This window comes from Sminthopsis crassicaudata, chromosome 3, assembly GCF_048593235.1.
Source record: "Sminthopsis crassicaudata isolate SCR6 chromosome 3, ASM4859323v1, whole genome shotgun sequence".
Classification (NCBI taxonomy): domain Eukaryota; kingdom Metazoa; phylum Chordata; class Mammalia; order Dasyuromorphia; family Dasyuridae; genus Sminthopsis; species Sminthopsis crassicaudata.
In genome coordinates, this window is record NC_133619.1 from 45,668,108 (window position 1) to 45,692,838 (window position 24,731).

The 24,731-nt window shown below is 33.7% G+C and overlaps 1 protein-coding gene across 1 annotated transcript in view; it reads left to right on the top strand.

Annotated features, from left to right (window-relative positions):
* The first annotated feature begins 2,823 nt into the window (after nt 1–2,823).
* The window catches only part of LOC141564819 (phospholipid scramblase family member 5-like), a 30,315-nt gene continuing 8,407 nt past the window's right edge, over nt 2,824–24,731 (top strand). Inside the window, exons 1-5 of the mRNA XM_074307681.1 lie at nt 2,824–2,994; nt 11,295–11,458; nt 17,923–17,965; nt 19,248–19,468; nt 24,446–24,607. Of these exons, the coding sequence (XP_074163782.1) occupies nt 2,982–2,994; nt 11,295–11,458; nt 17,923–17,965; nt 19,248–19,468; nt 24,446–24,607 (603 nt within the window). The 5' untranslated portion in view covers nt 2,824–2,981. The remainder of the gene's footprint in view (nt 2,995–11,294; nt 11,459–17,922; nt 17,966–19,247; nt 19,469–24,445; nt 24,608–24,731) is intronic.

Here is a 24,731-nt window from a genome sequence, read left to right on the forward strand (position 1 = left end):
AAAGGTCTTTAAATGCCAATTAGTAATTTAGCCAAAAGACAAGAGAATCACCACAACTCTGTTCATTGTGCCATAGTCCCATAATACTTATCTCCTTTTTGAGAGACTCAAATCTATTTCTCTGGCATAAGCCAAAAAGATGAGGATGTTTAATTCATTTTTATTGCATAGTACCTGCTTTTTTCCCTTGAATAGCATCTCCCTGCATCTCTACTTAGCAAAATTCTATCCATCCTACCCAGAAAAAAAAAAAAAGGCTACCTCCTTCATGAAGCCTTCCCTAGTCTTCTCCACTAAATAAGTTCTCACTCTACCTCTACAACCTCATGGCCCTCTGCATTGTTCATATTCTGTTTTATTTTCTAGTTATTCATGAACTTCCTTTATAACCCTATTTAATTATAATCTTCTAGACAGGAGAGGTTTTGTGTATTCTTTATAGAGCTCATACATAGTGGGTGTTCAGTTTTCAACAGTTTAAAGCAATGTATAAGCTATATAGAATATGACACGTTTAAGACGCTGGGTTAGGTCCTTGGGGGAGGTCAGACCAGCTAACATATATAAAATTCTGGTAGAAATAAATAACAACTTGGTGATGTCATTGAAATAATTCCTGTTTAGGCATGGTTTGAATTGCATGATTTCTGTTGTCAATGATACTCTGAGTCCCTCTTATGAATCCTTATCAAGTAGGCTCCATTTTGTATGCTATTTTCCCCAAAATACCAGAACATCCTCATTATTAAGGAAGAGGGAAGCATGAGAACTAAAGATATATGATTTTGGAGCTTATGAGGCAACACACCTTTATGGAAATTGGTAGATACTGGACTTTGAGTCTCTTACAGGTTAAAAAAAGATAAAAATATATTAACAATCAAAGAGGTCATTTACTCTTTAGATATAGAAGCCAAGTGACACAGTGGAACATGGCAGGAGAGAGAGAGAATCCTATTCTGCCAAGGAGGGTGATATCATGAAACCAGACACCTCTGCTTGGTTGCTTTCCAGGCCTTTAAACTTGCCACAAGCCAGAGGGAGCCTGGGCAAGCAAAAGATGATGTTAGCACAAGAGCTGTGGCTACCATATTCCCTGACTCTATGTGTATGATCCTTGAACTCAGTTTTAGATTTGGTTTTGGAAATCCCAAACCCAATGTTATGGAAACAGGAGTAGAGCCAAATACTTTACACATAGAGGGGAATTATTACACTTATTGAAATGAAATTAATTGGAAGAAAATTAATTGAATTTATAATACTTTTGGTAAGAGTTGAACAATCGCTTCAAACTGGCATCAGAAAAGTTGCCAAGCCTCTGATTTGAATGCAAAGCATCTTGTTGACAGGCCCAGTCAATCTATAAGAATTGATTAAAAACACAAAACATCCTTGATACTCAGAATACAACTACAAATCCTACTTAAAATGAGGCTAACCCTTAAACCTTTCTAATCCTGACATCCCAATTCAACGACAATCAGACAACAATCTACCATAAACAATCTCATCTGTCCAAAACTGCTAGATTATTCAAATGAAAGTATGTAAAATTCTATGCTAAATCCTAATCTTCTATACAAATATAAGTTGTTATAATAATTATTCTTTTTAATTTGGTCTTTTTTATTTAGAAGTAAATTTTCTACATTTTGTGAGAATTTCCCTTTTAAATGTGGGAGAGAGGAGAGGGGAGAGAGACACACAGACAGACAAAGACAGTAAGAGACAGAGACAGATACAGACAAAGAGAGACAGAGATACAGAAACAGAGACAAAGACTGAGACACAGAGACAGAGAGAACAGACAGAGATAAAGACAGAGAGAGACAAAGAGACAGACAGAGAAACTGAATGAGAGGAAGACACAAAAACCAAAAGAGACAGAATGTGTGACTATGAGAATATCAATTTGACTTACATTATTAAAGTGACGGCCTGAAATTTTTCTGTGTTAAAATTTTGTTGATGTTCTAGTGGCTCTTCCCAGTTCTACAGCTGTAAATTATGTTTGTCAGTACAATAAACCAGGTGAGCATCATCTCCATGGTGACTTAGTCACCTGTGTTAGAAATTTGAGCTTCCAGGTCAAGGTTATAGTCCCCTTTCTTTCAATGAACAATATAGGTAATTGGAGGTTTTGCATATTGATTTGTAACTTGACTAGAGTTCTGCATTTTAAAATGTGTCTGTTATTGTGTCAAATGAGCCAAAAACATTTTTGGAAAAAACATGTAGAGTGTTTCTAATCTAAAATAATAAAAAAGGCATCTTACTCCAGAGGGGAAAATTTAGGCTGAAATTCATAAGAGATCTTGGTTAGGTACAACTTAGATTAAATGACCTCTAAGATAATTTTTTTTAGTTCATAATAAAATGGAAATTAAAAAGCATATGGGCAATTTGAAAGGCATTCATTTATTCTCTATATTTTCAAAATGCATTTAGAATTGGTGAGATGTTCAGTCATCTAGATCCTTTATCGCAAAAAGCAAACTTGTGGAAGTTATCTTTGTAGTCCCCAAATTAGAAGAAAAGAAATATCCCAGTGTCACAATGTGAGTGGAAACACACAAACACACACACACATACACACACATACATACATACACACCGAATTGTAAGAAAAGCCAGGGTGAGAGGGAGCCTTTTACTGAGTAGCAGTTTGTACTCTACTATTTCCTTGCTTATATGGCTTCTGAATTGTCTTTTGTGCCACCAAGATATCAGATAACTTTCAGTCATGTTTACTATATAAGATACCATCATCATCTCCCCCTATTGTCCACGCTCATCAAGTGCAGCATTTGGGAACTGGAGCAAGACACTCACTTCTTGAGCTATTTTGTAAGCTGACAAGAGGTAGACAGACACCTTCTGAAGTTTTACACATGCTGTGTTTTCTCTCTTTGCTGCAACAAGAAAAGCCATTCCTTTTAACCTGGCTCTCTTTGAAGAGGTGACTCAGACATCCCTCGATGGCCTCTCAAGGTAAGAACATAGGGGGAAAATTATATATTACAGAAATGTATATATGTAATATATATCTATGCATATATATATACATGAGAGTATATATATGTATACACATGCACACAAAGACATATATTCTGTCTCTCTATATATACACATCTGTATATATTTGCCTACATATTCCAGTAAATATTTCTCCTTCTATCAAGATTTCTTTAAGTTAACCACAAATGTGCTATAGCTACTTAAAGAGAATAATTGGTTCTTTAAAAAAAAGCTATTGTTTCACCTAAAGAACGGATTCAATGCTATCTAAATTGTTTCTAATAAGATGAAAATGTTCAGATAGAAACAGTGTTTGCACTGGTTCAAGTATTGCATTAATAAAAAGGGTTTCTCAAAGGAACACTAGATGAAACTCTATTAAATGACATCCAGTCAGGTAGAAATTCCAAGGTTAAAGGGATTTTGTACAATGCCTTCTGTGTAGGGGTTAGAAAGTATTAGGGGGGCGAGGATGGGAGTGGAGTATTCTCCAATTTTGAAATATATATATATATATTTGTACATACACATATTGGTCTTTTAAAAAAATGTAAATTGGTCCTTTAGATAATCATGAAAGGGAGGACAAAGAGATGAGCTGGTTCTCATTAGAACTGAGCTATTTCCTTTTATGAAGTCTGTGTGTGTTGTCTTTTGCTAGAGACAAAAGGATTTGATAAGCTATAGATAAATGCTGCCAAGATATAGTGTAAGAAGCTTTTAAGTCTCTTTTGCTATAAATCAAATGTTATAAGCAAAGTAGAAATCTTGGTCTTATTTTAGGCAAACTGATGAATAGTGTTGAGTGCCCTCCTCCTACACTCTCCTCCCTCCCCCACCAAAGAGTGTCCTTGTTGTCCCTGAAACACTTTAGAAATATCATTATTGTGTTCTGACTTTGAAGCAGCCTTCAGAAGACGAGGGATGCTTTTTTTTTTTCTTAGTAGAAAGGTAATGAGGTGCATTCTTGCCAATACTCCTTATGAAATTATAAGAAATTTGATCATTGTGTAACTTTTCATACCATTATCAGGAAAAACTATTAGACACTATTATGAGAAGAACCTATTTTCTAATGAAAAGTTTTATCAAGATGAGGTACAATTGGGATACTTGGTGACAAATTTAATCTAATTACAAATAAGATGATGAAGCCCACAAGTTGATAAAAGCCTAAGTTAGATTTATGGCACATTACTGATTGTTTATATTTACATCTTAACCAAATAGCCCCTTTTGTGAATTTAACATCAAATGCTTGAAGTAAGCTTTTCTTTTCCTTTAAAGTTTAGAACAGTCTTCCTCTCAAGTAGCACTTGCAGAACCAAACAAAATGTAAAACGCACTTGAACCAGGAAAATCATGAATTTTTTATACACTTGTGCTTTGGTTTTATATATTTTAAACAAAGCAAGAGAGTAGGGTATTGGGTAGCAGTGGGAGAAGATGTAACAAAACTTTTACTTTTATTCAAGCCTGACACCCCCACTTGGTCCCAAACATTTCTCAACTTCATAAAACACGAGTTAGAGGAACAACTGTGGTCTGTGAGGTAAAGTGTTGCAGAGTATATAAAATATTTATAAGGTAGTTATACATTTTTAAAAGAGAAGATAGAAATTCAAAGCAAGATAGAAATTCAAAGAATTTCCCTCTTCTTCTGGTGGTCTAAGACTTTGAAGAAAGCAGGGGCTGGAAAGGAAGATTAAGATCAAAATATCATCAATCCACCAGAAAATGCTACAGTATTCAAATAAATGGAACCGATCCAGCTCAGGATTCCAGACTTAAAGGGAAGGCTTCCAACTGAAAATGGATATTCCAGTTTTGGTAACATATTGTGCTGAAACTGTGTAGCACATGGAAAACGTACACATCTATTTAGAGACTTGGGGACCTCTGTGAAACTTAAACAGATTAGAGTGATAGTCTAGATTAATTAAAAATGTTTACACTGAAACTTAGATTAGATTGGTGTCTCTATTTGCCCAGAGATTTTTAGGAGGCAAATTTCTATCATGGGAGCAATTTAACTTAATGATAAGATCAGAGTATTGTATATTTAAAAGGACTTCATAGCCCATATTTGTTACAGAATTAAAGGATTTTGAGATAAAGGCAAGGATAAAGTTTATCAACTCTAACCCATTTTACAGATGAGGAAACTGAGGGAGCAAAAAAAGAGACAGATAGTAAATGGCAGAAGCAGGATTTTACTTTCAAGTCATGAACCTTCCAGTTTATCATACCTTCTAGTGAACTAGGAACCCAAATCTGGGTTATGTGTATTTTGCTGTCAAATAGACTATACAGTTAATTTTAATTTGGGGAATTCCCCCTCCCCATTTTATAACTTTTTACTTTAATCCAACTAAAGTGTTTATTAAAGTAGTTATCCTTTGTACAGAGCCATTTAGTTGACAATCGAAAGCAAGAACAGCCAAGTGATTTGATTGATAGTCATAAACACCCCTAGAATGATGTCAGAACTCAATTAAACCTCCTCATGGGGTCAGAGTTGGTGGGTCAATCATAAATAGCTGACCCGAGAAAAAAGACAAATTGCCAATGCCCAAATATGGATACAAATATAGCACAAACTAGGGAGTAATGGAGCAGGGGAAATGTCCACAGTAAACTTTCTAGGAAATGGAAGAGATTGTTCCGCCAAAGAAGAGTTGGTGGAAAAGGCGATAAAAAGATGCGAGCTTGAATGGTTCTGAAAGACTGAGATAGGTAAGGAGTGAATTCTAGGAATGGAAAGGTGTCTAAATAAGTCCATGGAGAATGGGGAACAGCTTGTATCCAGAGCTTGTGTAAAGCATAGTATACATGAATGAGAATAATGTGATAAAATAAGGTGGGGAAAGGTAGGTTGGAGTGACACTGAGTGGGCCCTTAACTGAACAGGATTTAATGCCACAATATATTTTAAATGATGACAGGAGGGAGCTACTGATGCCTTTGTAGCAATACCTCTTCAGACCTAGTTTTATTTAAAAAAAATATATATTGGCATCTGTGTGAAGGAAGAATTGCAGAGAAGACTAGAGATAGGCAAACCAACTAAAAGACTATTACAATAGTATAGATGAGAAATCACAGGGGCATGAACCAGGGTTATAGCATTGTGGGTAGATAGAAGGGGACAGATCAGAGAGATGTTGTAGAGATAGGAACAGATTGAATATGGTAGGTAGTGAGGGAGGGGGAAAGAACAAAAGATGATAGACTTCAAAGCTGAGTGACTGGAAAGATAGTTATAGTATCCAAGACACAGGAAATTTGGAAAATCAGCCAAGTTTTTTGTTGATGTTGGGGAAGAGGAGAGGTGAGTTCATTTTTGGTTATAGCAAGAATACCAATAATAGTGTCTTTTCAAAACCTTAAGGTGATGTAATCATTTCATTTGATTCTTATAAAAATACTGGTGGAGGGGATGGTGCTATCCTTGGGGATAATCACAACAGCTAGCAAATAACATTCTCAAAGTAGTATATGTTTATACACATTTAAAAAAGAGAAACAAATGGTTGATGTCCATGAGGAGGGTAATAATTTAAGAGTTTTCTAGGGGACAATACAACTAGTTATTCATTACTTCTCACTGTTGTATTGCCCAAAGTCCAAGGATACCACTTTCAATATTAAAGTTAGGGTTAGGTGGCTTGTCCAGAATCAAATAAGTCGTTAAGTGTCTAAGACTGGACTTTTAATTCATATCTTCTTGACTCCAAGTTTCTCACTTAATGCTGCACTATGCCCTCAAGCTGTTTAGTTTGACATTCTTGTCATCCATCCAGGTGATGATCAACTGATATTTGGCAATGCACAACTGGAGTTCAGAGGAAAGGTTGGGCTGAATAGATGTTTTCAATGAAGAGATGATAACTATTGACCTAATAAGAGCAGGGGAGATTTCCAAAGGAGAATGTGGAGAGAGATGGCTCAAGACAAAGCTATGATTTAGGAGATGGATGATAAACCAGCACTGGTCCCAGAAGAGATACAAGCTAAATAATGTTTCCAATGCCCTTCTTCCAGTTCTGGTGGTGAGAATTTTAAACCTTACCCCTACACACATAACACACACACAAACACACACACATATCAAGCATGTACCTGAAAACATGCATACAAAGATGTGAGACACAGAAGAAATGAGAGATACATATCTCTCACAAAGAGAGACACAAACATGGAGAGACAGAAAGAGATAGATGGAGACAAAAGAGACAAAGACAAAGAGAAACTAAATTACACAGCAAAATATTGAAAGTGGTATCCTTGGGGATAATCACAACAGCTAGCAAACAAAATTCTCAAAGTAGTATATGTTTATACACATTTAAGAAAGAGAAACAAATGGTTGATTTCCATGAGGAGGGTAATAATTTAAGAGTTTTCTAGGGGATAATACAATATTCATTACTTCTCACTGTTGTATTGCCCAAAGTCCAAAAACTTTGAAACCCACCCAATCCACACTACAATATTCCAGAAGTAACCATTTTGACATCTGCCACCTTCTTGGGAGAGAACAAACCTTGGAGAGGTCCTAGAAATAATAGCTCCCTGGTAAACTGAACCAATATAGTACTATTCATATTTCAATATAGAACTTAAGGTGCTTCAAAAACTTAATTCTATTTCCAGATCAACCTAGTCTTTTGTAGATTAGAAATAATTCAGTCATACCATATAAGAAAACAGAATTCCTTATGGAGTGAAACAAAAATCAGGAAGTAAGCTGGCTTTTGTGCATCTATTAGCTCCCTGATAAAAATCTCTCTACTTTCTCTATTCTATCCTACAATCTTTTCCTCTCCTTTCTTTTCCCTCTTCTTTTCTCTTCTCTTCTTTCTCTTGTTTTCTCTTCTCTTATTTTTTCTTCTCTCCTCCATTCTTTTCTATCTCCTGGCTCCCCTTTTCTCTCCTATCTCTTCCCTTTTCTCTCTTTTTCTCCCTCTCCCTCTCTCTTCCTGCTTCCCTCCCTTCTTCCTCTTACCCTCTCTCTCACACATACATAAAAACATAAAATTGGTAAAATATTAAAGAAGTGAGGAAATGCAAAAAAGAGGAATGCTTGAATACTCAAGCTTCTTACTTTAAGTAATGCTATACATTAAACATTAATCAAAATTCAATTAATCTTGGAAAATGATGGAGCTATATAAATTGAAGTAATAACCTAGAAATACTGTGAAAAAATGAAGATGACAACAAACTAGTTATAGAATGTTTTAAATCATTTAAAACCTTTAAATATTTTTAAAAATATGTTTTAATCTTTATGAAGTTCATCACTCATTTTACAGTCATCCTATAGTCTTATTTAGAGGTTAGAATTTCATCAAACCTAAATCTCCACAAGTAACATTGAAATCTTACATCTAAAAAGATAAAACTTGTTCCCATGAAGACAAAGTAACCTCTGATGATACTTTAAACAGTGCTTAAACTTAAGTGCTTTAAACAGTTCTTTTCAAACTTAATTCATCAGCTGAATGATCAGCTGAATATATTCTGAAGCTTAACAGTTCTGAATTTCAGTCTGAGGGGTTGTTTTAAAAATAGTATCTTATTCTAATTAAAGTGGTATATAAAAAAGTAATATCCCTCTAACACTTAATACATTTTGATTAGTTAATCAATTGACAAGAACTGATGGGTCTGCCCAGATCTACTGTTAAGAATAAGAAAGTTAAAAATGCAAAATATTTTCTGCCTTCAAAGAGTTTACATGCTATATAATTAAGACATATAATTATACGATTCCATATAATTAAATAAATACATATAGGATAAAGATAAGTTAGAAGACATACTTGTTATATGCAGAGTCAGACTATGAAGACAATGATATATACCTTCATATATGCATCTCAAAGATTTCAAAATGTTTACCTGGTCAGATGTCTTTATGGATAGAAGGCTGCACTTTATATTAGGTAGATCTAAATTCAAATTTTGACATATTTACAAGTTGTATGACTACAGAAGCAAGACACAAACACTTTATATGTTTCTTTATATATTAAACAGGGATATAATATCTTCAGTACCTACCCCACAAAGTTATTTCATAGTATACTACACTGAGAAGAATGGAGAGAGTACTAGGTCTAAAGTCAGAAGACCTGGGTTCAAGTGCTGCATTTGATTTTTGCTATCTGTTTGCCATGGGCAAATCCCTTTGGCTCTCTGGGCTCAGTTTATTCATCTATAAAATGAGGGAGTTGAACTAGATGACTTCTCCTTTTAATTTCTAAATCTATAATCTATATAAAGTGTTTTGCAAGTTCTAAATTCCAATATAAATGTCAGTTATTTTTATATCTGGGCTATAAGCCAGCACTAAGGTTCTAGTTCTGACTTTGCCTTCTCTAATACCTGTGAATGATAATGGAAAAGCCAATTAAAATCTCTATACCTCAGTTTCCTCATCTAGAAAATGAAGATCATAGAATTTCATAGCTGGCAGAGACCTGTAACCTATTTAGTCTAATACCTCAGAAAGACATTCCCAACAAATGCTTATCCAGTTCTTTCCTCGAAGAGTTTCAATACAGGGAAAACACATGCTGAGGCAGCCTGTTCCACTTTGGGGAAGCTCCACTTATTAAGTGGCTGCATCTTATTTTGTTTTGTAGTGTTTTCTCCTGACCAAAAGGGTAACTTTGCCTCTTTATGTGATCTGTTTATTGTGATCTGTTTATTGTTACTAGCTCTTCCTGCTGAATTTAGCTCTGTGATAGGTACTGATATTTGGCAACTGAACATATCTTTTTTTTTTTTAACACTTCTTATCTTAAGTATTCATTGCATTGTAGTTTCTATGACAGAATTATCTCTTGATGAAATTAATACAAAAGTATAGAGAGTAGAAAGAACATGGCAAAATAACTACTTCTTGGGTTGTCTAGTTCCTGATTCAAAGACTTTGAGCCACCTACCTGGCCCCTCTATGTTGCTATCATCAGTAATTAATGTATTTTCCATTGTGTACACAGGTATACTAGTATTAGTTTGGGTTCTTCCTGTGTGGCCAATAGTTCTCATTTCATTTGCCTTTGCTATGGAAACTTGCTATAGTGAGATATGTAGAATGAGTTTAAATTTTTTTTTTCCAATATGACATTTCTTCAAATTCTTGAAGACAACTGCAATTTTATGCTATAGTTAACAATATAATTGATAGCCAAATAAATATTTATTTATTAAATGTTTACTATGGAACAAATATGGTATTAAGCACTGGGAATACATATAAAAAAGCAAGAATCCTTTTATTCAAAAGCTTGTAGCTAATGGAGGAAGGCAAAACGCAAAGAGGGAACTGGAACATAAGATGGTATGTGGGAGAAAGTAGGCAATGTAGCAGATGAGGAGAAGGAGGAGGAGCATAGAAGGAAGATAAAACATACCTGGGATTCTTTCTCAATTTGCAATCCTTGTAAATAATTTTTTTTAAAAATTTGCAATCTTTGAAGGGAGTCACCAATTAGAAGAGTGGGACCTCCAGATGGGGCAGTTCTCCAGAATGGGAATACAGAAAGAAAGAGGAGGTATTTGGAGAGAGATATGAATCTGGGCTGTCCTAACTCACTCAGGTCATTGATAACTCAGAGAAGATAATAAATGTGAAAGTCAGTTGTATAAATTATGCAAATTTAAAATTCCAAGAAGATATGTTTGTAGATTGATAAATAAATGAAATTTGCCAATGCTATAAAAGATATAGTCCTGAAAGAATGAAAGAAAAAATGTTCCCTTAATTTTAAGTGTCTTGGGGCATGAACAGGAAATGGGGAGACTTCTGGTCCATAAAAACTAGATAGAATCCATTAGGAACTCTGTGAATCCAGAAAATTATGCCATTTAATCTCCATTCTTATCTATACCTTTCCTGCAGTGCCCTACAGCCATTCCTGACTTTCAAGAGAATCTTCATAAAGTGATTTAACCATATGATTTACCTTTTATCCAATTACTAAAAATGAGAATACAGTTAACCACTTCAGGCTTCATGCTCTTTATGGTATTCGACTGACCCCTGCTATAAGTCCTTATGAGCTGTGAGAATGATGGGGAAACAACCCAAGGAGAAGCAGCAAGAGGTCAATAAGACAAACATATTAAAACTTAAAGGGAAACCAGAAAAAAAAAAAAAGAACTTATTTAGCCATGTAGTTCACTCTCTACTTCAAAACAACAACAAAAAAAAATGTTCCAACTTTTTAAAATGATATATGACTCCAACTCTCTTGCAGATGGTCAGAATCAGAAACGCAGAGGCTTTCCTGGTTTTCTCCCAGGCTATCCTGACCCTGATCACAGTCGTCCCACTGTGCCTTTGAATTCAAGGAAGCAAGTATTACTACCACCTCTCCCACCGCCAGTCAATCTCCCTCCTGGTCTAGAATACTTGAGCCAGGTGTTTTTATCTTTCTGTTTTAGTCTCCACTCCCCTAACCCCTGCTCTCCCAAATGAATTTATGCTTAAGACATCAAAAAAAAGTTTTAATAGCTAATTTAGTTTTTTAAAAATCATTTTCACATTATAAAATGAGAGTAAAGATTTTGTGGGTTTTTTTCATTCTTCCCTACTGAAGGAGAAAAAAAGAGGATTAAAAATTGTACAATTTTATGATCTTTTTTCCTCCTATGTCCTTAATTGTACTAATGATTTTACTAAAATTATTAATACCAAAAGTATATTTCAGATCAAGTTTATTTTATAATTTACTTATTTCTCATTTATTTTATCTAGCAGGTGGAAAATACATTTGTGTTTTGGCCTTTCTATTTAGTAAATCAATGTCATTTCATTTAACATTGAGAGTAAATTACATGATCTGTTCTTCTCAGAACCAAGAAGAAATCTCTATTTTTCAGCCATTTGTATAAGTGTCATTAGGCCAATTGTTATAGCATAAGATATTCTATATCACTCCCATGCATGTAATTTACAAAATCATTGATTTTTTCATTGGATAACATGTAAAGGGAAGAAGTATTGACATGACTGAAAGATAGATTTTTATGAGAACTAATACTATGAAAACTTAAGAAAGGCTGTAAAGGTCAAAAGAATTTCAAAACTCATTGTTATTAACTCAAGTTTATGAATGATTCAATCAAATATAAAAACAGAGTTAAACATACTTTGCATCTATTTAAATATAAATTAATAACTCATGTGTCAAATGGCATAACTTTTATTGTGCTTCTTTTTTCTCTTTGTATTATTATATTTCATTTTTAATTTATGGAATAAAAAAAGCATTTCCATAACATTATATGACAAAAAATAATTTGATTGCATAAGAAACTACAGATCTACTGTATACTTGCTATGCCTTTCAAATATACAACAAAATTATGTAAATTTCTTATTTTTATCATTATAAATTTTCATTAGGCTTCTTTGTCCATTCTCTTTTTTACTTTACTTTCTTTTTCTTTTAGCTATTATCTGGTCATATTTAGTGAGTATTTAATCTATTGTTTACTATCATTGTGTATTCTGTTGTTTTAGATCTCTTTTTCTTGACATTTTTGCTTTTTATTGTTATATGATCGTCTTTCCTTTTTAAAATACATTTCCAATACAACATATCATTATAAGACTGCACAACTAGTTGTCTAGCCACTTCTTCATTTTAAGACATTTAGTTTGATTATAGTTTTTCTATTTGCTATTTGAAAACCTTTGCATGGTTAGTTTCAAATTAATAGTAACAATAATACTTTCAGTGCATATTTCTAACAGTGAAAATATAGTCTCACAGGACAAAATAATTTTTACAGCTTTTATTATAGATTGTTAGATTACTCTACCAAAAAAAAATTACCCCAATTCTTACAATTTTGCAATTCCACCAATAATGAATGAGTCTATCTGCTTATCTTTTATAAGAACATGGATTTGTATTTTCCTTTCAAAGCAGTAATATAGTAAGTCAATCAAGGCACTGACTACCATACCCTCTAATGTAAAGCCTTTTAGATTTCAATGCTGAAATTATTATTGCAGTTATCAATTACTTCACATAAAATAGAATAAATCCAATACTTAATGGGTCAAAGTGCTTTGAGGTTATATAAACTTTTTTGAAACCAAAGCTCTGATTTCAAATAATTTTATGTTCTTGTCTAGAAGACTAGAGAGAAGACATAAAAAGATAAAAGCTCCAGATAAGTAGAACAGACATTAAATGCTAATGGAGATCAGGGGAGGGAGAGAGTCTAGGGTGTGGTGCAGTGACATAAAACTTAGAATTGGGGGCAATTTAACCATATACCAGGATTGCTTCAAGCTGCATATTGACTTAGAAAACAATACATATCTATGTTCTATTGATTTTATCAAATATTTCCTAATTACATTTTCATCTGGCTCAGATCAATGAATTGAAATGTTACTATATAATATTTTCTATCTCTGGTTTAGATTATCCATGGAAGGCTTCATCAAGGAAGTGAGACTAAGGACAGGGAAAAATGTGGAAATGGAAAGAGATGGAAAATGAATTCTAAGTGGGATGAAAGCTATTTTCCAAACTGAGCATCCCATCTCCTGCCTCCCTGAATTTATGGAAGTCATTCTCAATACCTAGAATAAAACTATCCCACTAAATATTATTTACTATATGTTTGTTTGTTTTGTAAAGCAATAAAGCAATTGGGGTTAAGTGACTTGCCCAGAGTCATATAATTAGTAAAGCTGGACTTTAATTCTGGTCATAATGATTTCAAGGTGGGTACTCTTACTGGCCCTTCTTAATGAAACTTTGCCTTTCTTAAGGACTTACTTCAGCATCACTTACACCCTCAAGTATTAATTCTTCCCCATCCTTAAATGTATATGTAATCTCCTTCTTCATTACATGGTATTGTACTTACTTATATATCGAGAAGCGTCATTATAAAATCTATAGGATATTATTGGACCTCTTGAGTTCAAGTCTTGCCTCACATACTTTTTAGGTGTCTTATCCTAGGCAAATTACTTAGCCTCTCAATCTAAGTTTCCTCATTTGTAAAAGGGAGATAAGACTATCACCTATTTCTCCAGGTGCCTGTATGGATCAAATAACATCATATTTACAAAAATTAAAAAAGAAACTATGCTTGCCATTGTTATTATTAATCTCTAACAGCCTCAAATTTGTCATGTATAAAATCAGCAGATTAGATTTGAAGTCTAGCTCTAAATCTGCACTCCTATGATTGTGTGCTGTACCCCTCTGTAGAAAGTAAGTAACGTTCTTGAGGGCAGGAATTATTTTATTTTCGTACCTGTGTACTTTTTGTCTAGAACAGTACTTTGCCCATAGCAAGTACATTGTAAATGTTGGTTTCCCAAAGCTTCTCCCTTTTCTTATTAGAGTGAGCATCTACTATTCTCACATAGTAATATTAGTCCCAATAATGTTGATAATAAGGGTGAGAGCACTTGCATATCCACAGATGGCAGGCCATAAAGTCCAATAATATCATTTTACAGATAATGAGAAGTCACTATTGCAATGACCCAGGCCTCTTAGTTTTTAGTTACTAAACATTCATTGGCACTCATCTGAGTAATGGTAATAAAAATAATGATCCACATGTATATAATGCTCAAAGTACTTTGCTCACAAGCGAAGTGACTTGTTCCTCTATTATTAACCCCATTTTTCAGATATAGAATGTGAAGCTCTAAGAGGTTAAATGACTAAGCAAGGCTCCCTCAACTAATGAGATACTGAGGTAGGATTTGAACCCAGCTTCCAAACTGCAATCAACTCTTGATTATTTTTTTTTTAATGTTCTTACATCTGAATCTACAAAGAACTCATGGTTAACACTAATATTGAGTTATCAGCACATCTGCTGCAGTTTCCAGACAGTTTGGCATGCTTTCAAACCATAAAGTCTATCTCCTTTATCAAAATCAAATCTCTGTTTCAATTCCCTCAAGGTACAAGAGATTTCTGTTATGCCTGATAGGGTTTAAGCGGGAAGCAGCATATGTTCCTGGGAAAATGTTTATAATTGCAGATGCCTTATCCAGGAACCCACTGGCAGACAAATGCACTTCAGAGACTAAATAGCACATGGAGATATGTAAAAGAGATGGGGAAACCAGCCTACCAGCTTCCATCTGCAAAGTGGATCAGCTGTAATAGCTGACTAGAGTTGATTAACTGCTGCAAGCTGTTAGAGGATGTTGTCAGACAAGGCTTTGCCAAATATAGAAGTGGTATGGCAGTGCCGGAGGACTGGGATTGCACAATCACATATGGTCATCCCATATCTTCCTCCATCCAGGAGTGATCCGACATCCTATGCTTGGCAAAGCACAGAGGCTTTTAAAACTATATACAGCAGAGAGAGAAAGCTTGCCTGAGAGATGCAAGCACAGGCAACTCAGTCAAAGCAGAGTAAGTTGTCTAGACACATGTTTTTGATGCTTCCCTTACCCAGATCTCTCTGAAAAAGGGAAGGTTTGCCTCAAATAAATGAGCGGCTTATTTATGAAGCAGTATATTTTATTCACTGTATGCAAAAAGATTGGATTTATTGCTTTCATACGGTGAGTATGCATAAGTAAACATGTATATGAAATAAATACTTTGCTCCATTTTTTTTTTTAACCACACACTAGTTGCATGGCCCCATGGAAGTCACTTAACTTCCTAGTTAGCTTAGTAACTCTCTTAAGATGATACATAAGTGGCAAAATGGTTGCTAATCTGCATTGATGGAAAGGATTTCCAGTTTCTTACACTAATAAATTCACAGATCTGCTATATGGATACAGGATAACCAAAAAGTCTCAATGAAATTTTAATCTTTAGTACCTTTAAATTGCACTAAGAATTTTGGAACATCCTGCATTTGTGCATATAAATTTACAGATATACAGATATATAGTATGTTGGGTTATATAGTATATGTGTGTACTAACTATAATAAACATGCGTTTATGCATTATATGTATCTATATGTACGCATGCAAACACACATATTTTCACATATACCCATGTAATACACATTGGCTATGTGCTAGATATATGATATATTTACATTTCAGATGCATATATACATGTATTTATATAGACATGTTTAGTATGTATGTGTTCATATGTATATTACATACACATATGTGCAGATATAGTCTATATTTGTAAATATATTTGTGTGAATCATATATGTGTAAACAAAGATATGTATATATGGATATGCATATATATGTGTAAGTATACATATAAGAAAATGAGAAAGAAAACAAAAAAATCAAGTACAAAAAAAGAAAATATGCTGTGACCCCATACTAAGTCCCCATAATCCTCACTCTGAGTGCAGATGACTCTTTCCATCACAAATCTATTTAGAATTGGCCCGAATGACCTCACTCTTGAAAAAAGCCACAGGACCCTGTTTTTCAAGGGATAGACAAGGTTTTTGTTCTTCCTCTTCTTCTCAAAAATAACAAAATGCCTGTTGAATTGGTAATAGCTTAAAACTATTTTTTAAAATAAAAAGTGCCAGCTCAAGCTTTTCTTTGGCAAAGTCTTTTCTTTCATTCAGTTGTGCTAATTGTGAAATGTTGAAATTAAAAAACAAACAAACCAACCAACCAAAGATTTCAGTCTTTAAGAACAAAATACAATAAAAATGCTAGAATCATCACATACAAAATAAGTATGATCTTGTGACAGATCATCTTCAGATAGTACACAGATGCCTTCAAATCCATATATTTTCATATTTTATTCTCTTAAAAAAGTGATTTACATCACATAGTATCTTTGCTACAGTCAGCTCTGGATTATTGGCAGACAATCTATTTACTCCATGTTAAGTCATTGATAATTTACCTTCAAAAGCTTATTAAAAATAACAGTAATAACATTAGCTTACCTCTGTATAGGAATTTAGTTTTACAAAGGAGATCCAAAGAAATAATATATATGGCTGCCTTGCAAATCTAAAATGCTAGATAAATGATAGTTATTATACATAACAGCAGTAATAGCAATTACTACTAGTATCTGTTCAAATGGGCTATTTCATTAAATCCTTTAAAAAATCCCTGTGAGCCAGATATTACAGGTATTCCTATTCACATTTATAGTTGGAGAAGAAACTCAAAGCTATTAAATGATTTGTCCATGATCACAAAGCTGGTAAGAAGAGGAGGTCATATTACAAACCCAGACGTCTCTTTGTTACTGCCTCTGTTTGAGGTCTTTGTTATTATGAATAGCATCTTACTGTGGACCAACTGGAGCGAAGGGACCATCTTTAACCTAAATCAATGGTTTCCTTATCCAAAGGAAGGTATGAAGGAGAAAGTTTATAAAAATGGACTAGCTTTGCTTTAAGTTAGTCCTTTCATATCTGTTAGAGATTCCCAACAATGAATAGCAAGGAATAGCAAGGAGTTCACCTAAGGGTGGCAGAATAAAGAACTCTGATAATCATCTTTTTTCTAATGTTCTGTGATTTTATTGGAGACATATTTTTACGATATCAGCACGTCAGCAGTCACATGTAAACTATTACATTTATTTTAACTCTAAAGGTTAATTGTTTTTTTTTTTTTTGCATTATCCAGGAATTTCTTTAGTTTTCATAATTAAGAGTTCACTGATGATATTGTTAGCATTCTTACCAACTCGTTCATGGAATCCTTCCATGACCCTGTAGACTGTTACTTGATTACAACAATATCCTTTTTGCCTCATAAGAAATGAGTGCTTTCCCCAAATATTTTTAATAGGAAATCAAGAAAATAGATGAACTTCATGTACACTGTGATTTGTGTTGACGGTTTCTATAACATCTCCAACTTTGCTATGAGGCACAATGTAAACCTGGTATCTCCTTTATGTCATCCTTTAACAGTTAGACCTGATCATTATACACCAGCAGGTGGAGCTGCTTGAAAGTAAGTATGGTACATGCTGTACCCCCTTAAACTTTTAGAAATTAAGTTTTGTATGCTCAGAAAGCCAAACTTGTTAATATTTTGATGAGAAATGTAGTTATTGAATTTTTCTTGAAGTAATGTGATGAGATGAATGTATAAGACATGGAGACTATGATTTTTCTCAGTGTAGGAAACTTCTGATGTATGTATTTCCTTAAACAATCTATGACTTAACAGAGATATTCCATGCACTGTCTGGTTACACAGAGGCTCAGTGACTTGGTCAGTGTCACATAACTAACTTATAAGTGACTTAGACACATTCTTATCATATATCTGATCCATTTTCCCTATTTACTATGTCATGTTTTCCCTAACTTTTAATATATAGCACATAATTTTTTACACTTATTAAATATACATACATAAATACTCCCCCCCCCAAAAAAAAATCATCAGTTCATGGGCTTGGAATTATCATATTCAAAATCATCCCTTTCAGGGGTAATGATTTATTATCATTAATATCCTATTAATACAAGATCACTCTAAGAGAAAAGTTAGTTCTTCATTCATTTCTTTCAGTTTAAGTAAACTAAAGCTTGCTAGTGAATTAATACATTTCCAGAGGTGGAAAGGGAGTGTCAGGAACTATGTGAGGAGTTATGAGGAATACAGCTTTAGAATCTTACAACCCAGGACCACCACTGTATAAGTCAATCTAAAAGTGATGTAAAAATCTAAAGATGTTACAAAAGGATGTGTTATGAATTAGACTTTGCTAAATAATTTTCCTTCCCACAACCCTGAGTTTTTCCTAATGTACCTTCAAAATATAACAAACATATATTAAAACATAGGGATCATCCAAAGAGAAACTGTGTCATAGATTTGAAATACAATCATGGTCTTAATCTTTAAAATAGTAAAATAAATATTTAACTTTGCATTTGAAATAGACAAATATATAGATTCCTGTTTATTTATTAACTTCAAATGGTGTGGGAAGTATACAGAAGTTTCCAATTTAGCACAGATTTGGAAAGAAAATGATTGATCTAATCCCAAATCATTACTTACAATTACCCTTGTAGGTTAAGGGACTGACTGAATTTCAGAATTGATATAAATCAGACACATGATTTAAATGATAAATATCAGGTGAAATGAAATTGGTACCACAGATTTAATGACATAGAAATTTGGTTTTTTTTTGTAAGTAATAAATGAACTTCCCATTTATATAGTTAAAGATAGTACTAGAATATAATAACATTTTGATTATTTTCCCCTCTTTTAGTGATACTTGGCACTGAAACTTCCAACAAATATGAGATTAAAAACCGTTTGGGACAAAGAGTGTACTTTGCAGTGGAAGAAAGCATTTGCTTTAACCGTAATTTTTGTTCACCATTAAGATCCTGCACCCTAAGGGTCACTGATAACACCGGTCGAGAGGTGATTACAGTGCACAGACCATTGAGATGTACTAGCTGCTGGTGCCCTTGCTACCTACAAGAGGTTAGTCTTCAACATCACTTGTTTTTTTTTTCCTTCCTCTTTAGAAATAAAATACAATATTGCTATTTACATAGTGTTCAATTTGAACTCTGGACAATTAATCTTTTGATGGCTTTATTTAGTATGCTATGGTTTAAGAGCAGACTAGTTTGAGAAACTGAGTGATTAAGAATTTTCATTTCCAACCAGAACTATATATATATAGTAGATTGTGGGGGGGAGGGGGACAAAAAAACAAATAACAAAAATTGAGACTAAGGCAAATATACCTTAAGTTGCATCAGAGGTAGGCGGCAGTAAATGTGCTTAGTTGGGGAAAAGGAGAGCAATGTAGTATGAAGGAAGAACTCATCCCAGCCCACTATATGGTAGCCTTCCATTTTAACTGATTATTCTTTCTCAGTATTAAATTGTTGTTTGTACAGAGGTGAAAGATTCTCAGAATCATAACAGAAATTTGGCACCCTAGGATAAAGCTCCAGTTGCCTCACCCCACCTTGTATTTCTACATTTTATATACACATACACACATATATCCATCCATATGTATATATATGCATGTAAATGTGCGTATACATGTATATATTTACACATTTATACTTATATGTAATACATATATATATGTAGCCTACTAGATTGCTATAATAATATTTCTTTTTATGTCTAAAGATAAGGCTCCAATAAGAGAGATTAATAAATGATGTCAATTATAATTATTAACAATGATTATTGCAGTCAGTAATTTTAGGAAGCTTTCCCCCATTTATACAATGTATACTATAGAGAAAGAGAACCAAATAGATGATAGAGAAATCATATATACAGAGATAGCCAAAAACAGAGTCAAAGAGAGAATGATAGCTCCAGAATCCATCAAGAATAGTCATCCACTCCATTCATTATGGAGAGATTCAGAACCACTATGCATTAGTAGCTGTGCTGCTATGAGAAACTAATACTTATATTATGTACCTTCCCTCTTTGCCCTCTAGATCTTAGTGTTATCATCTGACCCTTCTCTCATGGCTCAAGAACCACCTCCTTTCATTGAATTCCTACCACTACATTCTTTGAATTTCTTGGACTTTCCATCCATCTTGAAGCTGAACATTTTTTGAGTGTTGTCTCCTCTAATTAGTATATAGACATATGTGTGTTGGTGTTTGTGTGGGTGTATTTAATGTAAAAATATAATGTGGGTGAGACAACTGAAGCTTTGTCATAGGGTGCCAAATTTCTGATATGATTCTGAGAGTCCTTCACCACTGTACAAACAACAATTTAACACTGAAGGTGGAACTGCCTTATTTTTCTATTTATATCACTAGAACTTAGAAGAATGTTTGTAAATAGTGAGGGCTTATTAGCTTTTCAGTTCACTCATGCATATATCAAATAGATTTATAATGTTTTGAGTACATTCCAACTTTTCTGTGTATCAATAATTTTACATGACTAATATATTGGGTTCATCAGTAGAGACTAAGTTACCTGCTATAGTAACTGTGTGTAGTGCAATACAGTATCTCTTTGGAAAGAAGGTGAAGGGCTGATGGGAAATGGCTTGTTCTCTTTGTCTCTAAAGGGAAAGGTATAGAAGGTGTAGAAAAATGGAATATGATTCATTGCAAAATAAGCAAACAAAACAATCTTGCTAATAAAGAGCTACTCTAAGGATGCACCTAGATTTAATAGTTCCATTCCTCACTCCAAGTGGGGATTGTCATTTGTAAGGATTATTGTATAAGGCAGGGGTCCTCAAACTACGGACCGTGGGCCAGACACTGAGGACGTTTATGCGGCCCGTGGGTTATGACAAAATCAGACCAGAAGTGATGTTCAACCTAAACTTGCGTTAGCAATATACATTGGGCTGAGGTTCATAGTTTTTGTTTTTACTATAGTCCGGCCCTCCAACAGTCTGAGGGACAGTGAACTGGCCCCCTATTTAAAAAGTTTGAGGACCACTGGTATAAGGGATTTCTGTTCAAATATAGATTGGACAAATGGCCCCTAATAATGCTTCCAACACTGAGTTTCCTGGATTCCTGTTAGTTTATCTTCTACAAAATGTCCATGTATAAATATAATACTTCTATTAAGCATCAAAAATGTGAGATCACAGAATATAGTATCAATCTAGATAGAAATGTTTTGTTCTTGTTTTAAGATAGAATATTAAGATAAGATACTTTGAACTAAAAGGTATCTGAAAAGCCATCTCACCCACCACAGTCATTTTAAATAACAAGCAACTGAGATCCAATGAGGTTAGTGATTTGATGGAGATCATGAAGATAGTAAATGTAAAAGGACAGAAACAAATCTAGGGACTCTGATCCTAGAACCTATTGCTTTCCACTATACTTCCTGCTGACATACAATGCATATGAAATATTTTAATATTCGTTAATGAAAAACTACATTTGTTCAGATTCACCCTTCTCCTTCCAAGTTTTTAATAGAGCAAATGAACCAAGACACAATGTGCTAGGCAGCTGAATTGAAGCTTCACTTTGTTCACTCAACTAGAAAAAAGTAATTTCAGAAATACACACTGAAGAATGAGGAAGAAATATTTAACAAGGGGATACACACAAAAAAAGCAGAATCAAAAATGAAGGAAACCTAAATTATGGGGTAAGAAATTTTGAGAGAAAACAATGAGGAATCATGAAATGATTTAAAAGACAAGATATCAGTCAAGTTGGTGAATAATGAAAAAGCCTTTAATTAATACTTTGTGATTAATAAAAGGGAGAGAGCCTGAAAGCTAAGGATCTAGAGAGAAATGTGTTTCTGTAGCCTTTGTGAGAGACACTCAAGCTTTAGATAAAAGTTATGATTGGAATAGAGACAGAAGAGTTGGTATAGATAATGTATAAGTATTTCCCAATCACTTTACGTTATTGTTCTTTAAATGGAATAAATAGTTCTAGGGATAATTTTACTGAAGTGGAAGAGCCATTGCCCTATTTGTTGACCAAAGTAGTAGAATTTTATAAATTATCATAAGATACAAGTAATAGCAAAAACTAAAAAAAGATGGCTCACAAGTACTAGGAATCTTATAGTGATATATAAATATGAAATAATAATAGTGATCATAATGGTTATATTGGTTTTAGGTAATAGATAAAGTAGGATCATCTCTTAGTTTTTGTATGTAGCATATCTGTAATTTTATCCGTGTAGGGAACAACCATGAAGAAGAAATGTTCTCAATCAACTTCTCTGCTATTTTGAGCCTTAGATTTTTTATAGCTCTGTAAGTTTAAGGTCTCAAAGGGAGTATATTCAGGCATCAAACTTTAACCCAGATTCACCTGATTGTAAGGGCAACATATCTACTATGTTTCCTCTCACTCTTTTATATAGAGTAATAAGAGAAAGAGAAAAACAATTGATAGAAGAAAAATTAATTCAATCTAATTCAACAATGTTCAATTAAATACCTACTATTTGGGAGGTACTAAGCTTGCAAAATTAAGGAATATTGAGACACTTGGGCTAAGATTAGTTAATTTTCATTGAAAGTCAACTTTTTGTTAAAACTATGTAGGACTCTGAGGATGTGTGTGTGTGTGTGTGTGTGTGTGTGTGTGTACCCACATATGTGTGCATGTTTCTACAATACTATTTGGAAAGACTGAATAGGACTAAGTAGAATTTTTTTTTGGTTTAAGGCTAGAGGCAAGCATCATTTTTTTTAAAGATATTTTAACTCACATGCACTAAATTTGACATCATGGTGTTTAGCCCAACCAATTTTCTATGTGTAATAAAATCTCATTGTAAATTATTTTACTTTCCCATAAATTTCTTATAGGGATAGTGTCACAGCCTATGTTTTCATTGCTTTGGATCTCTCAGGTGACAAAGCTCCCCCTAGCAATGAAGATCAGTAACTTCTTGCAATTTATAGTCATAGAATATTGTCTAGAGCAGAAATTTCAACTACTGGGCAGAATCTGGTTTTTAACATGTTGATATATTATTTTTTTAAAAGACATACATACTTGTGATTTCCTAAGTCAGCATGGAGCCCCCATTTCTATTTGAGCTTCACATTAATGGCCTAAAGTACTGCAATATTAAGTGAGTTGCCCAAAATAACAAAAGTCAATATGTGTCAGAGTGTAGAACTTGAATATATCTCTTCTGGATTTTGAGAACAGTACCCCATGCTATATTCCATTTTTTTTCTCATTCATTTATTACCACAGCTTACCAATTCTAAGTATTACTGGAAGGATGGCTGTAAAACTCAAAGCATTAATTTATTATATTTAATAATATATAATTAATTAATATACATTAATTTCAGAGTTCTTACTTATAACCATGAGAGCGCTGATGCTGGGCTGTATTGTTATTCATGATCAAAAGGGTTCTGGGAGAAGATTAATAATAATAAAATGAAATCTATATATAGTTTCTTATATTGCATTTGAGGGAATGTTTCTATAAGGTGTCTGTATGTCTATACTGAGTCAGAAACACCAGTAGTGAAACCCCAAGAGGAAAGTGGCTATCAGGTTACACAAGAAGGGGCAAATCAACTGAATATGGAAAATGGAATAGGTCAAAGGAACTGTGCTGAACAGTAATGAGAGTAAGTGACACTGATAGGCTGGGCAAGAAAGAATGACTCAACTTGAAGAAAAAGAAAAACAATTATTCAAAGAAAAAAAAAATATATATATATATATGTATGTATATATTGCTGAAGCAATTGGGGTAAAGTGATTTGCCCAGGGTCAACACACCTAGAAGTGTTAATTGTCTGAGACCAGATTTAAATTCAAGTTCTCCTGACTTCAGGGCTGGTGCTCTCTCCACTACATCACCTAACTGTTCAACAAAAATATAATTTTATAACAACTCTCATGTTTTACCTTAAATTATTGTTATGTTATGAACAAAAATATTTTGATCTTAGAATTGACTTGATTCTCTTCTTGTATCTTCTTATAGTTAGAAATTCAAGCCCCTCCTGGCACGATAGTTGGTTATGTTGTACAAAAGTGGGACCCTTTCCTGCCAAAGTTCACAATTCAAAATGAAAGCAAAGAAGATATTTTGAAAATTGTGGGTCCCTACGCAACATGTGGCTGTTTTGGAGATGTTGACTTTGAGGTATGCTTCTTTGGGGCAAAAAATTTCCATTTTAGATCCCTATTTTGTATATCTTATTTTAGCCTTTTAGAGATTAAACATGTCTAACGTAATGTGTCTAATGTAATGTCAACACTTTGAAACA